Source organism: Cajanus cajan, chromosome 5, assembly GCF_000230855.2.
Source record: "Cajanus cajan strain Asha chromosome 5, NIPB_CcT2T_4, whole genome shotgun sequence".
Taxonomy (NCBI): domain Eukaryota; kingdom Viridiplantae; phylum Streptophyta; class Magnoliopsida; order Fabales; family Fabaceae; genus Cajanus; species Cajanus cajan.
In genome coordinates this window covers 7,603,566-7,618,975 of record NC_138521.1, presented here as the reverse complement: position 1 = coordinate 7,618,975, position 15,410 = coordinate 7,603,566, and the positions used below count along the sequence as shown (strand labels likewise).

General features: G+C 30.7%; 1 protein-coding gene across 2 annotated transcripts; it reads right to left on the bottom strand.

Moving 5' to 3' along the window:
- Window positions 1-470: 470 nt before the first annotated feature.
- On the bottom strand, window positions 471-3,790 carry LOC145958207 (NAC domain-containing protein 69-like). Of its 2 annotated transcripts, none has more exons than XM_083074854.1 (4): window positions 3,346-3,790; window positions 2,975-3,252; window positions 1,665-2,129; window positions 471-1,509 (listed from the first exon to the last, which is right to left on the bottom strand). In XM_083074854.1, exons 1-4 carry the CDS (start codon window positions 3,506-3,508, stop codon window positions 1,462-1,464), a joined length of 954 nt encoding a protein of 317 aa, XP_082930980.1. In that variant the 5' UTR covers window positions 3,509-3,790; the 3' UTR covers window positions 471-1,461. The 2 variants fall into 2 exon arrangements, with proteins under 2 accessions (XP_082930980.1, XP_082930979.1); XM_083074853.1 differs by having other exon boundaries at window positions 471-1,184; window positions 3,346-3,785.
- Window positions 3,791-15,410: the final 11,620 nt, after the last annotated feature.

The window sequence follows — 15,410 nt, the reverse complement described above, 5'->3', positions numbered from 1 at the left end:
AAAGTAGATAACATGTGTATGTACGTATGCATGCCCGTTAGAGTTGCCAGTTGAGAGGAAACACTAACCTCAATATTTAGATTTTATATTCTAGTTAAGCATTTCTTATTACAACAAAGATCTTTATAAAGTTTTCTCCCTTTTGCCTTAAAAAATTGGACCGGGCTTGGCTCATTATATATTATTGGTCACAGACTCAGAAAATCTTCTCAAAGTTGATTCCATAGACAATGCAAAATGGACCCTTAAAAAGGGGATTAATTCTTTTGTCTTTTTCATATATTTTCCATAAAATCTAAATATTTCTCATAAGGCCTAGAGCATCATTAGGCATCTAGTTTGTTCTTTTGATCCAGAATAAGGCATTCTTGCAGCAGAAAAACAATGGTCAACTGAGAATCACTAAGATAAAGGCAGCTGACATTATCAACCCTTCTTTTAGTTAATAGGGGATAATTGCATTGTTCATCTTAAACAAAAACTAATAAAATATAATATTCAACACTAAAATCACACACAATACATTAATCCAGAGATACATTTGCTATCCCAAAGACAGCTCCTATAATGATAATTCTCTACCCGCAAATTGCAAATAACTACGTACACTTCCTAATTACACAATCTAATATATATAAAAAGACATTCGTTTATTTAAGGAATAAGTATTTTTAGACTTACCCCGTTCAATAACTCATGTTTTACATCAAATTTTATCCTTATAAATCCTAATACACAACTGCTGCCATGCAGTTTTTGATAGAGTTATTTTCTAATAGATTTGCTATTAGAAAACCGGCTATTTTATATCACACATACTCCTAATAATTAACTATCACCGATCCATTAATGGAACTAACTTGAAACTTAGTTCGCATCATATGCAGTTGTTTGGTCTTAGATGATACAGTATTGATTTTTCCATCTCCTTGGAGTGGAAGGAGAACCGAAAATTTCAATACAATTGATCTTGAAAGACTTATCTACTGTCGAGTTACAAGAGGATGTCTCCGCTTCCTAGAAATCATTTTCAAATATCTGTTGGTTTCCTTCATGGTTGGAAGATACAAAACATGTGCCACCATGAACAGCATCATGTATGATTTAAACCTTTTTTATGGGTAGTATTCGTCTGAGTTAGGATATTCATTACACATTGCTGAAGTATCCATGTAAAAGCCATCCTGTAATGATTTTAGAAGAAAATAAATAAATGAATTCAAATATCGAAGTGCCCAAAATAAAGAGAACAAATATCACAAACCCAAGAAAAAGAATACTTAATTTTGAACTCCTAGGGACTATGTTGGGAAGAGATGCAAGGGTAAAAATTGGTACAAAAAATATATTACTTTGTCTCCATTTCCTTCCCTTCACAACTTATCCCTTCATCAAAGCATGCTCTAAGCCTCTAAAGTCTTAGTAATGTTCCATGAATCGATCATGACTCAGAAATAAACATCAAAACCAACTCAAACCAAACATTTCAGCCAAGTGTCTTTTCAAAATCTGTAGGAGAAAATCACTAAATATGGTAAAACTGGTGCAAATTTCACATCACCACAATGCACACTGCAATTTAACCTATAGAACCAATGACAGTTCAGAAAAAAATAGAGATTAACACCCCAATATTATATGGTCATTAGACAATTTATATTTACCAGTTTAGAGACGATTTCAGTATCTGTATCACTGCTTTCACAGTATAACATTTTCAATGACTCTGATTGGGTGAAATTGTTGAAAGAAGCATGCATACTTTCTTCATCAGCTAAACTGTCATCAACTAAAATTGAATTGAGGAACTCGTCTTCCTCTGTAGTTTTAAATGAAGTGTGCATAATGTTGTTTTCATTTCTAAAATAGGCATCGTAAAATGGGTAATTTGGAAAAGATGGTTCTCCCATCTCAGCACCAGTTGGAGACTGTTGTGTTGGGGAGAAATATTTCTCTGCTTGATATGTTGCTTGAGAGATTGTTTCCATTCCTCTAAAATTACCTCCCTGATTTTCAAAGTCAGAAACCGTGCCTCCACTGGGTTCCCCTTCATCATAGAACAATGCATCAGTTCCTCCGTCAGTTGTCTTCTCAGGTTTCTTCATCAAGCGACATAATACAAAAGTCCTCTGCAAAATTGTGAGGATAATCAACATTTATTTGTTTCAAATTGCCACAGCCAAGACAAATCAGGCTAATGCTTCAGAAGCTTATTTCCTGAACGATTCTATATTCACAGCAAATTATACAGAAAAAATTGACAGTCTTGGACGAAAACTGATGATGAATTTTGCATGTTTAGATAAAAGATTTAATTAAACACAATCCAATAAGTCAAATGAGAGCTTATCCATAAGCTTTATGCATGAGCTCGTTGGATTAAACAAAAAAGATCTTGTTTTGGTAATCTTCCAAGTAAAAATAATTGAAATAAGCTAGAAAGAGGTTCATAGATCACTTTTATAAGCCCAAACATCTCTTCCATGCCCCCTTTGTCTTCAAGCAAGACCGAGTGGAGAAAAATGGGTGATGAATAAAGTACGACAAAAAAGAAACAAGGGATCCAATAACAATAATAACCTTCAAAAGCCAGAATAATAATAGGATAGTAAACAACATCAAAAAGCTAAAACGTACACAATAGAGACAGAAATTTAGTAGAAAAAGTTAGGAAAAAAAGAAAAACCTTCTTTAAATATAAACCTTCGAGTTCGACCCTAAACTTATAAAACTTTTCCTATAAGTTTTTTTTTTTTATTTTAAGTAAAACTCATAAATTTTTTCTTCATATATGACTTCTCTCTTATTTATGATGATAAATTCCCTCATCTTAAAAGTCACTATTTATTAATCTAAGACAAAAGTCATCCTCAAGTCCTAATAATATAAAATGATGCAAATCTTGAAAATAAATATAATGTTTTTTATTTTAAACAGCATCCTAACTAATATCTAACCGATATTTCATTTCAACCTGGGATTGATGAAAGGTGGCATCATGATATTCGTGAATAACCCAGTTGGACCTGACACCACGGGGAACACGGCCTTCATAGAAAACAAGGGTCTTCTTAGTCCCAATGACAGTGTTGGTGTCCAAGCTCCTAATGTCACGTTCTTTGCCGGTGGTTTTCCAGAAGCCACACTTGGTTGTCCTGTTAAACCTTCTACTGTTTGAATACTTGAAATCAACAGGACTGAAGAAAAACCATTCTGGGTCATTGAATCGTATGGCTGATTCCGCTAACATCACTATTTGAAGAAAAAAAAAATGAAACAACATTGAAGAAAATAAAGAGAAGAGGAAGAAAAAAGAAAAGTTGATGGCATGATGATGAAGGGTACCTGGTACATGCCAAGGATCGACCTGGCAAAGATCAATGACAGGGATGACTTGCACACGTGGATCATCACTAAGCAACTTGTGTTTGAGGTAAAAGCCGACAAGCTCATCATCTCTTGGACGGAATCCTAGTCCTACAAGATCCGGATAACCTCTGCTCTCCATCGCTTTTGGCAACACTCAACACTTGACTCACTGTGATTGTAGTTTGCAACACAGAAAGAAGAAAAGATTATGAAGCAACAACAAACAGAAGATAATGAAGTATGCGAGTGCTTGTTTGTTTGCGTTGTGAAGATTCGCTCCTCAATTTATAATGCAAAGACATTGACTACTAAGGAAAACTTTACTCCTTAGCTAACAAGTTATCCATGGAATAACAACATATCTAAATAGGAAAGGAAGCGAGTTTGATTCTGCATCAGTAAGTATTTTTTATAAAAAATTTATTGAGTCTTGAGGTCTACCATGTGGTTACTTTGCACACTTTGCTCTTACCCAACTCACACTTAAACAAAAACGTAGCTACCTATGTTCTACTGTTAACATGAACCTTTTTTTGAAAAAAAAATAATATTAATAATTGGAATACGTCCTTTGGCTTTCAATTATAACAAATCTTTTTATTTAATAGTTGTAAGGCTTTTCTTACAATACAAAAATCGATTTGATACTTTTAAATTGATTTATATTTTTATTAAAAGAATATTTGATCTGAAAGCCATATTCGAGTTGATATGAATTTATAAATCAAAATATATTGCAATATTATTTAAGTTATTAACACTAATAATAATTGTATTTAAAAATGTTTTTTTATTAAATAAAAAAATAGGTTAACAACTTATAAAAAATGATTTTTTTTTCTTTATCTAAGTTTATTTTTTTTCCTCTTGAAATGAATGAAAGACAAATGATAAGGTTTAAATGATTTTTTTAGTAATCGTAGTTTATTTTTATTTTGGTTCGTATAACTTTTAGAAAATATTTAGGAACTAAAATACGACGACAAAACCAAAAATATAGAAGATGATCCTTCTTGAAAATAAATTTATTCTAATCACTAACTATAAGTTTACCTGTTTGGGCACATCAATAATTTTTGTATATCATACTTGAATCTCCACGTCGACCGAGGGCTCTAAAATGTGAAAAAAGAAAAAAGAAAAAAAGGGATGTACTGGTAAAAGACACTCTCACATTTAAATTAGAATAGGTTAGAGTATTGATAATAACAATCAATGAACAATAGTTTTATCTTGTTTTATGTGACTATTTATACTAATTGTAATGAGTTTAGTCTTTGAGCCTTGTTACAATTAGGTAATACAACTAGTAATGACAGATTATCATTTAATCTTGCTTACATTTCATGTTAATCATTGTTTGTACACTTAGAGGTCCTTTAACTTGTAGCGATCAACATATTTGAGTCATCTCGGATTGGTCAGTGACCGAAATTAAGGGCCGAGAGGTGCCTTCATGAGTATATCTTGTTTCTTCTCAAAGCATAGGGGCTGAGTCAAGGCGAATGTTTCGAGATCCTCCCATTTTAGTTGGTTACGTAGGACATCGAAATGGTCGAAGACTGAGGTGATGGCTCACTCCTACTTTAGGTTTAGTGTTCGGTAACCAAGATTATTAAGAAGGAGTGACACGCAGATGGCACATGAATCTTGGTTCTAGTCTGATATAGCTCATCTCGGTCTTCGACAGCCAAGACTACCAACTAGGAGTGACACACAGATGGCATGTGACTCTAGGTTCTAGTCTGGTATAATAAGTTATTAGAATAAATATATAAGGTGTAGATTCTACTGATCAAAGAAATGTATAATGATAGGGTTGAGATAATATATTTGAGTTTATAAATTTAAATTTTATTATCGTTATTATAATATTTTATTAGTAAAAAGTTAATTAATAAGTAATTAAAATAACATATAGTGATAAAAGTTGAGATAATTGTTATGTATTTGACAAGTATATCAATTATCATAAGTAATAAATTAGACAAAAGTTTAAGTTATTAAATTGATATAGATGCGAGTTATAATTGTTTAATATAATTGTAATACTAAACAAATGATTTGATAGAAATTTATATTTGTTTAACAAGAATTATTAAATTTTAGTGAAAATAAAATCACTACAATAAAAATGCTGATTTATGATGGAAACAGGTAAATTTTTGTTTCGTACTTGTAAAATGAGTAAAATATTTTTTTTTTTATTTTCACCCCTCTAAAATATAAATTCACTAGTTTGATTGTTTTAAGGTAGATAAATAATATTTATTTTAAAAAACTATTCCGACAGAAATATAAATCCGTCAGAAATTTTCGACGGAATATTCTGTCGGAAAATTTCCATTAAGAATTTCTAACGGATTTATTTTTCCGTCGGAAATTTCTGATGGAGTTTTTCGACGGATTTATATTTTCGTCGAAAAATTTTCAACGGAAAATTCTGTCAGAAATTTTCGATGGAAAAATAAATCCGTCGAAAAATATAAAATTTCCGACAGATCCATATCCGTCGAAAATTTTCTGTCAAAAATTTGCGTTTTTTTTTTTGTTGTGAATAAAGCAGTAAATTGTAAAGAGTTTAAACTTATAATGAGAATAGCCAAAGATTGATTCACTATTTTTTCATGTAAAACCTCTTAATTTTTCATTTAATGTTGAAATTGTACAATTAATTTGACAACCCACAACTATATTTATACCCTAATTCCTTAGATAAGAAATTTTAGATTATTTAAGGAAAATCTTAATTCCTTGAAAATTTTTGTAAAGTAATCATACATTAAGATCAGGGGTCGAAAGTCAATTGATAAGGTTTATCCCAATTCCTTAGTAATAAATGTTATCAGCATTTTATCTAGGTCATAATTTTAAAAATAGTTTCTCAACCTCAATAAAAAATTATAAATCATGCATTGATTGATCAAGTCACAAGCATTAAGTACAAGAATAAAATAATTAACTAAATAACTTTATTGAGTGAAAAACACGTAGAAAATTACAAAGTTCCAATAACTATCTCAACCTCCAACAATAGAGACATAGTCACTCATGAATAAGAATTACACAATAAAAGAGGGATATTTGAGTGACTCATGATTACAAAGTAACCTCACAAGAACTTTCTCTAAACTCTCTAGAATTATGCTTAGAAAGGTAATTATGGATATAGAGACCTTCTAGAGACCCTATTTTTATAATAAATTTCTAATGAACTTTTAGGTCATATGTGTTTGCTCAAAGTGCTCTTGTAGTTCACTCTAAGCGAGCATATGTGTACTTTCAGAGATGGTCTTTGGCTTCAATTGCTCAAAACACTCTTGTGATAGCTCTAAGCAAATTTTCTCGCTTAAAGTATCCAAGTAGTTCACTGTGAGTGAGCTAGTATAGTCTTTCAGGGTTGGTCTCTGACTTCACTCACTTAGAGCACTCTTATGATGACTTTAAGCGAATTTCACTCGCTCTAAGTGAGTACTCTGCTCACTTTAAGTAAGCTAATCATCATCTTTAGGTTGCTTTCTAACTTGGCTCACTTTTCAAGCTTTAGTTTAGTCATTCGAAGCGAAATTTACTTGCTCTGAGCGAATCTTCAATTTGACTTGCAGCGATACTTGTCCCTTGAGATTTGTAGTTTTCAAATTATTTTTTTCTTCTTATGTTCTAACTCAATCAGAGAAAAATATTAAAAATACCTAACATTTAAACAATTAAACCTTAATTATAAATTAACTTATGAGTAAGTGTTTTGAGACAAAAAATAGATTTAGAAGCATGAATTATTTAAATAATTACATAAATTGAATATAGTTGTGCTTGACCAACACTTAGGATTTGTACTATTTTTAAACTGGATGATATTGTACATGTATTGTGTGTGTGTGTATATATATATATATATTTGTAGAGTTGTTTTAATACTTATATTTATATACATGTTATAGTTTGCATATCCATTTATTTTGAGTATAAATCCTTCTGTATGAGTTAGTTCCGATGCTAGTAGTTGTGATTCATAAGTGTAATGGTCATGGTGAGTCATTACATTTTTCTTTACTTAGTTGTTGAGTTGTAAAATGTAAGGACTTATCAAATCGTTACATAGTGATACAAGTACAAATATAGGGATAAAGACTTATATACTCAAACTCGATTTCTCATGTTGAAAAAAATCTATACTCAGTCAAAATAGATTTTCTCCATCAAAATCGAATCAAGTCAAATAAGTGTTCGTGAATGCAATTTAAATGTCGTGCCTATACACAAGTGAAAAAGCACTAGTGCAAAAAAGAGTTATCTCTCATTCTTGTTATAAAGTTTGAGAGGCATAGATTCAAACTTTATATATTAGATAAATCTTAATGTTTTTAAAAATAAAATTATAATTATAAAAATAATATAATGAAATTATTTATTTAGTTGTATTTCTATTCGATTTCTCATAGTAATATGATGGAGGATGTAAAAAAAAATTCTATCTTTTTTCTTAATTATTAAAAAGTGTAATAGTCAAATAAAATACACGAAACAAAAAAATATATTAAATTATATATGTAATTGTAGATTTAGTTATAATTAAATATATTGTAATCTTCGATCAACATGATCATCATTATTGTTATTTTACAACAATTTTATAACAACATTAAAAAGAAAATATATGAAAGACACGATTGATCCAAACATAAGATTAATAAGGCTCCTGTCTTCGACTTTCTTAAAAAAATAGTTTGCATTAATATTTATATAAATTTTTTACATCTATAACTCAAAAGTCACTTTTATAGTATTTTTAAAAGTATACTTTAAAATGTTCATCTCTAAAAGATATATAAATATAATTATTTTTTAAAAACTATTTTCAAAACAATTTTTTATTTATATTAAAAAATATTATTACTAATATTAAGAAAAAAAAACTTTACTTTATAATTTGTTTTACGTTTAACGATGTGTTGGATCATTCTTGATAAAAGGTCATTTTTATTTTATGTTTGAAGAAATCACCATTTTATTTTTTAAAATTACAATAAAATACTATAACGCATTAAAATATACATTAATCTTTATAATTAAGAACTCTTTATTAAAATTTAATTATTTTATCTTAGCTCCCAAATTTAGTCACTTATCATTATTTTAACTTTAAATATACATCAGTATTATTATTTAAAGTCACACATTTTAGTAAAATTTAAACTAATATAGTTGATAAAATGTATTTTTGATAATTTATTTAAAACTTATTTGATTTTAAAGAATAATGGTGACAGCGTTGCACACTTTTGGAAACTAAAATGATAGTTTGTTCTAAATCTAATTTCATAAATTTATGGAATTTTATTTTTCAAAAAACATAAATAAATAGAAAAGTAACGACGGAGATTCCTATATATATATAAATTATTTTTTTTGTAAAGATAGAAAAGATTACAAAGATAGTAGCAATGATGATTGAACGTAGGTCTTCATGCTTTTAACTATCTCTTTTCACTCAACTACTAGACTAACTTAGTGATTATAAACATTTTTTTTTAACACCACACAAGTTATTGTTTTATAATTTATATATTGTTCTCTCTCCTTGGGATCACAAGTAGTCTTTGATGTTATGCATTGGATTAATGATTAATGAAAGTACGAAAACTAAATGAAGGTTGTTAATATAGGCAAAATGGCTTCCATTAACAAGAAAAATAATTATTCCTTTGCATGGTTAATCAATTAGAGTTGGAATAACATATATTAATTAGGAACATCGTGTGTTCAAGGCAACTGATAAATAGTTATTAATTCAGCATTTTTGGGTTTTTTTTATAAAGATTTTTGTAATTATGCAAAACTACTGATGTTGTAATAGAATTTATATTTTAATTTAGATATACCTATCGTTATTTAAAAATTACATTATCTGCACCAATGGATTAATTTATTTATTTTTCCTTTTCTTTAGTTTGAATGCATAATAGGCAATATTTTTAGGCCTGTGTAGATATAGTAAATAAATAATGAAGTGTTTATGCAAATATCGAATAAGAATAAATCTCCTTCGTGATACAATTCATAGGTCATTTTCAATGAAACAGATTTTAATTTATTTAAAATATTTTTCATTTTATATGATATAATTGTAAGCTGTTATGAGTCTCCATCTACTAGTGCAAAATCAATCTTTTACTTCATCTCTTTGTCGTCGGATATACAAATAAGCAACGTAAAAAAGACGCGATGGCAATTTTAAAAATAAGTCGAAATATTTTACGTCAGACTACATAGGATCTGACGTAAAATTTGAAATCTACGTCAGACAGAAGCCACTATCGACGTAGATTTGAAATTTTACGTCGAACCCTTAGTTTGACGCAAAAACTTTTTTATATCCCTAGGCGCGCCTTAGTCTTCCTCGCGCGCGCGACCTAGGTTAATCTGAAAAGTGTTTGGGCGATTTCCGGCAAAGGTGAGAGCGAGTTCTGGTTGCGTTTTGAGCTCCAGCGACTTCCGATGAAGGGCGGCTCGTCATTGGTGGGTCATTCTCCATCTTTTTGACCGATTGAAATCCGGTGAAGGGCGTTTCTAAGTTTTCGGCGAAGGTGAGTTGCTATTTCCGGCAAGTCTCCGTTCATTTCCCTTTCATTACCTATATATGAATCTTCGACATTTTTGTTGGGAGAGGCTTTGGTGTCGTGGTAGATGTTGGGATTTGTGAGGTCGGGGATGGTGACAGTAGCAGTTGGGCGATGCATGAGGTTGTTTCATGCGCGTAGAGGGCCAGGAGGACGACCTCGAAGCCGGCCTAGGGCTTCTGGTCGGCGACACGGGAGAGGTAGACGCCGCTGATGACGGGGAGGATGTTTTACGTCGGATATGGTGGATCCGATATAAATTTACATATCCCGCATTAACGTCGAACTTATTTACGACATAAAAAGTCCAAAATAACCGACATAAAATACCTATTTTGCATTAGTGGTCACTAAGACTCATGACCGATGTTTTTCAAATCAATATAATTTTTAAAAAAAATTGTTACCTACTAATCAGATTATAGTTATAGATGAAAGTAATACAAGTAGCTTTAAATACAAACTTAAAGTGTTTTTTTTTTAATTATTAAAAAAATTATTTATTTTTAATAAAAAAAATCTCAAAAATATTTGTGCCTTATATTCAAACATACTAATTGATTTGTAGATTTTTGTTTGTCTTGGTCTCCAAGTTTCTTCCTTGGCCTATCATTTTAATTCCTTGCTCTTTCAGTTAAAAAAAAAGAAGAGAATATTATTTATTCTATTTCTATGCATGTTTTTCTTTAATTCTTTTCATGGTTTGTTATGCTACCCACTAATAGGCACATGATTACAAAGTTTGAGATCCTTTTCAACATTTTAACATATAGCCATGCTAACTTCCAAATTCTAACTGGTGCTACTGCCACTTGTAAACATAACATTTTGATGAAAGCTAATTAAAAAATTATGACAATAGATTTAAGAAAAATATTAACAATACCATTTTTTATTTATTAAAAGTGACACACTGGTTCTTTTTATTCATTTGAATTACCATTTTCAAGAATCAATGATGATTTTGTCCAGAATTATATTGCCATAGGATTCACCGTTTTTGGGATCAATTATCTATTACAAAGGAAATAAAAATATTTTAAACATTGCGGTAGCTCATATTTATTATCTTGAAATTTAAGTAATTAATTTTACTATTTTTTAGGGACCAATATATCCTGACCTTTACTCTTAAAATAGAAAAGAGGGACATAAGGGAAATAATAGAGACATTAAAATAAAAACAATAGAAAAGTTGATTGAGCTTGAGATGATATTTTTTATTTGTATTTTCATTACTTAATTAAAAGCATAATAAAATGTTAAAAAATAATTAAAAAAAGTATATTCCTAACCTTTATCGTTTAAGAATTACCATGATGGATAAAATAGTGATGAAGAAGAATAAAAGTTTGAAAGATGAGGAATTACGTAGTGCTTAGTGCGTAAAGTACTACGTCATATAGACGAGAATTTCTATAGGTCCACACGCTTTTGCTTTACACAACATTGGTCTCCATACCGTACAACGAGTAAAGACACCAATCTTTGTAAATGATAATACTATATAATAAAAGTAAGGTCGATATAAAATAAATAAAAATCAAAGGTCACATTAAAAACTCTCCATTACACTCACTCATTAAAAAAAGAGAAAATAATTTTTTTTCATCATTTATTACTGCATTACTTATACTGCAAATCCAGCTGTTAATTTTGAGGGATTGATTAGTGTGGTTAGTCGTAGTCATGGACTTAGCCCAAGTCAATATTTAAACTCAGTTCAGTGCGGTTATTTATTACAAATGACATCAATTTATTTATTTTTTAAATAACAAGTGATAAGGTGAGATTTTATGGAAATCAGATTCCTATGAATTTTTGAAAAGCAATTTGTAAAAGTATCAACTTATGAAACAGTAAGACTTGCTCCCCAAGTTTACATTTCAAGTTCTGAACTCTGTCTTGTCTTGTAACACAACATGGAATCTTTTGAGTCAATTTTCTTCGTTGCCCCCACCATTTCAAAATCATTTTATTTGTCCTTAGGCCTTAAGGTGCTTCTGATAATGGTGGTTTGTTATGCTCCCCACAGGCTTTTTGTCCTTTAAAAATGGAAACTTGTTCTGTGAAAAAGCAGTTGTATGAGTACAAGATTCGAAATTCAGTTAACTTAATACTTGACTGAAGTAGTTATAATGTTATATTTGGTTCCGTCTTCCATTTCAAAACTTTTATTTTTTTAATAGGCAAACATCTAATTTGGTTGATGAAATTTTTTTTTCATTTAGATCCTTAAATTTTAACTCTATAATACAACTTAATCTTTTCATTATTATTAATTCTATTAATTTCTTAACTACTAAAGTGTTAAGTTAACTCTTATCTACTCTCCCAATTGAGTGATTATTTTAAAAAGATCTTAAATAAGGATATGTCAATCTAATATAAGTGTTTCTACTATGTTTAATGAATCACAAAACTTTTCTACTAAAAGTGAAAAAATGTTTAATGATAATAACTCTCTATTATAGTGGAACCATGACTTTGTTAAGGATTGAACAAACAACTAGAAACTTAAAGAATTTTTTGTCACTTGTCCTCTACTACTCTAGTGTTGTTAGCTGACATTCTGCTTCAATAATATTTCAAACCCTTGTCTCATAGCAATGAGTTTTATGTCTTACACAGATCAGTTTCATGGGTGAAAAGAAATAAGTTATTATATCACTTTAGTTATTTTTAATTAAATTAAAAATTTAAACTTATTTTATCATGTGTGTCTAAATCTATTTAGTTTGTAATTGTTGCATGTCAAATAAGAGAAAGAATACGTGTCAACATGACAATTAACTATTGACTGGTCATGAGAATTAACAGAGTTAATAACTAAGTATAATAGAAGGACTAACTTACATAAAAAGTTAAAACTTAGGATTCCAAGTGCTAAAAATCTTTCAGTTACCTCTACCATCTTTCAAGGACCAAATTGGATGTTTACTCATTCTTTTATCCCTTATTGGTGGCAAAGAAATTGGCATAAAATAATATGGAGATAGTGAAAATAAGAATGGGTAGATAAAAAGATGAGAGTTAAAAAGATGGCAAGTTCCACTATCTTAAACTCCTATGATGGTGGAGCTTGCATTTTGTGGTGGTTAGAAACTACACAATCATTTTTAATATATTTTCTTGTAGATAAGTGCCACAAATTTTTTTAATTTTTTTAAAAGGTAACTACAATTTTAAACTATCACAATTTATTTAATCGATTAAAAAATTCCTTACCTATTAAATCATCTGTGAGATAGATACTATATTATTGTCATGTGATTATTAGAAAAATTGATAATTAATTTTTTATTTTTTGTTTCTCTACTCTATTTTTATTTTTTTTCTCTTAAACCAAATTTTTACTCTATTTCTTACTTATTTTCACACACTTATTTCTCTCTGTCACTCTCCACTCTATTTTGTAACACTATACTTAGGTTAAGTTAGGTGAGTTGTGAAGATCTCTAGGCAAAGGTTCAATTGACCCCGAGAGGAAAAGATATATAAGATTTTTGTTTTGAGTTGAGTTTCATAATCTCTTGTTTTTTAGAACCTTAGAGAGAAAGTTGTAGAAAAAGTAGTTATGACATAAAGCTTTCTTCTTCCTTCCTTTTTCTAGATTTCCTTGAGGCATGAGAGGTTTCTTTGATCCTAGGAGTAGTGATTCAAGCATTCGAAGGTTGAGAATCCGAGTTTGGGTGGTTACGAAGCTTGTGGAAGCTTGGAGTTCTACTTCCTCCTCTTCTTTGATTTTGGTTAGCTCATAGTTGAGGTAAGAGGAATTAGGACGAATTGGTTGTCTAATTTGATGAATTTTTTTGTTGTTTTCATCAAATATGGGTATGTAGGTAGCAGAAATTAGATTGAATAGTGAACGGAAAAAAGGTTTTGGGTGTTTTTGAGTATTGAGGTGAATTTTGGTGATTAATCATACATGATGTTGCATGTGTTGTTTCTTGATGATTTTGAGTCTTACATGATGTATGTGGATTGTTGGATGCAATGCATGTGCAGGATCTTCTGTATTTCAAGTCTTGGAGGCAATTTTTGCCATCTGTTATCTGCATATTCTAATATGACCTTGGGTCTGCCTTTGTGGCATCGAGTGCAATTTCAATCAAGGGTCTTTGTCTCATTCACACCAAGCATAGGATCAGTTGTACCAGGCATGAGGAGAGAGATTCTTCTCCAGTTAGGACGGCTCAAGCATAGTTTGAATGATGTTGAGCATGAGACCATGGAAAGTCTCTGACTTGATGACGCTAGGCCCTAGTTGGGTGGTGCCAATCATGATCAAGATAGAGGCTACGTGCCTGGAGGACATTGGGAGCCACTAAGGTGACGTCAGGCATAAGTCAAGTAAAGAATCTCTGCCTAATATGAGGCCATGGTGGATTCAACCATGCTAGGCATGAAGCCCCAAAGGACTCCTCCTCGGTCATGTCAAGCAGGATTTAGATGGCATTGGATATGAGCAACGTAAAGAGTTATTTGCCTCAATGGCATTGGATACGAGGTATGTTGTGTCGGGCGTAAGATGCCTATATGATTGGTATGTTTTGGGATGTTGCATGATGAACATGAGTAGATGTATGAGTTTTGTTGCATGTTGTATGAAGTATGAAGATTGTAGTTCTATGTATGTTAATTGCATATGACACATGTAGATATTTATATGGTGTTAGATGATGATGAGCATATGTATGCTATATATATGTATGATATTATGTTGATATTTATATGTATTGAATAGATGTGATGCATGTAGATGATGTATGGTGAGGTGTGGATGCTGAAAATGCACAGTATGACATTAAGGTATATTGACTATAAGGACTTGAGGAAAGGAAATTTTTTTTGAAAACTAAAGATCCCACATAGGAAATCTTGGATTGGTGCTCGAGTAGGCCACTGACCCTCTTTGAGTAGGTGTATCTTTTAGAGTGAGTTTTGAGGTGTGTTGATATCTCCTCTAGGTTTTTAGTTAGTGGTTGAGTAAGGTAAGAGATCATGGCTATAATCCTTAACCAAGTACCTGAAAAGGTTGCATGGTCTCTTAAGAATGGTCAATGGGCTAATTCCACATGTGATTTGGTAATACATGTCAAGGTAGCGGTATGCTTATTCCCAACTATATCATTCATAACAGTAAAACTAGACTTTCCTAGTATAAGTGACAAAACTCAAGAAACCAAATGAGGGATTGCTATCCTGTTTTGTTGTGATTGAGTCGGTGCTTCTAGTGCGAAAATGAGTGAGTTGGTTTGTTAGGATGAAATCACTTAGACTATTCATATTTTTAGGAGATTTTTGTAGGTGAATGTGTAACGACACATTAATTGAGGTGTATACATATAATGTATGTGTGGTGTGTTCATATACATTGTTGGATGTCATGTTGACATGATTGAATGAGATATATGTTAG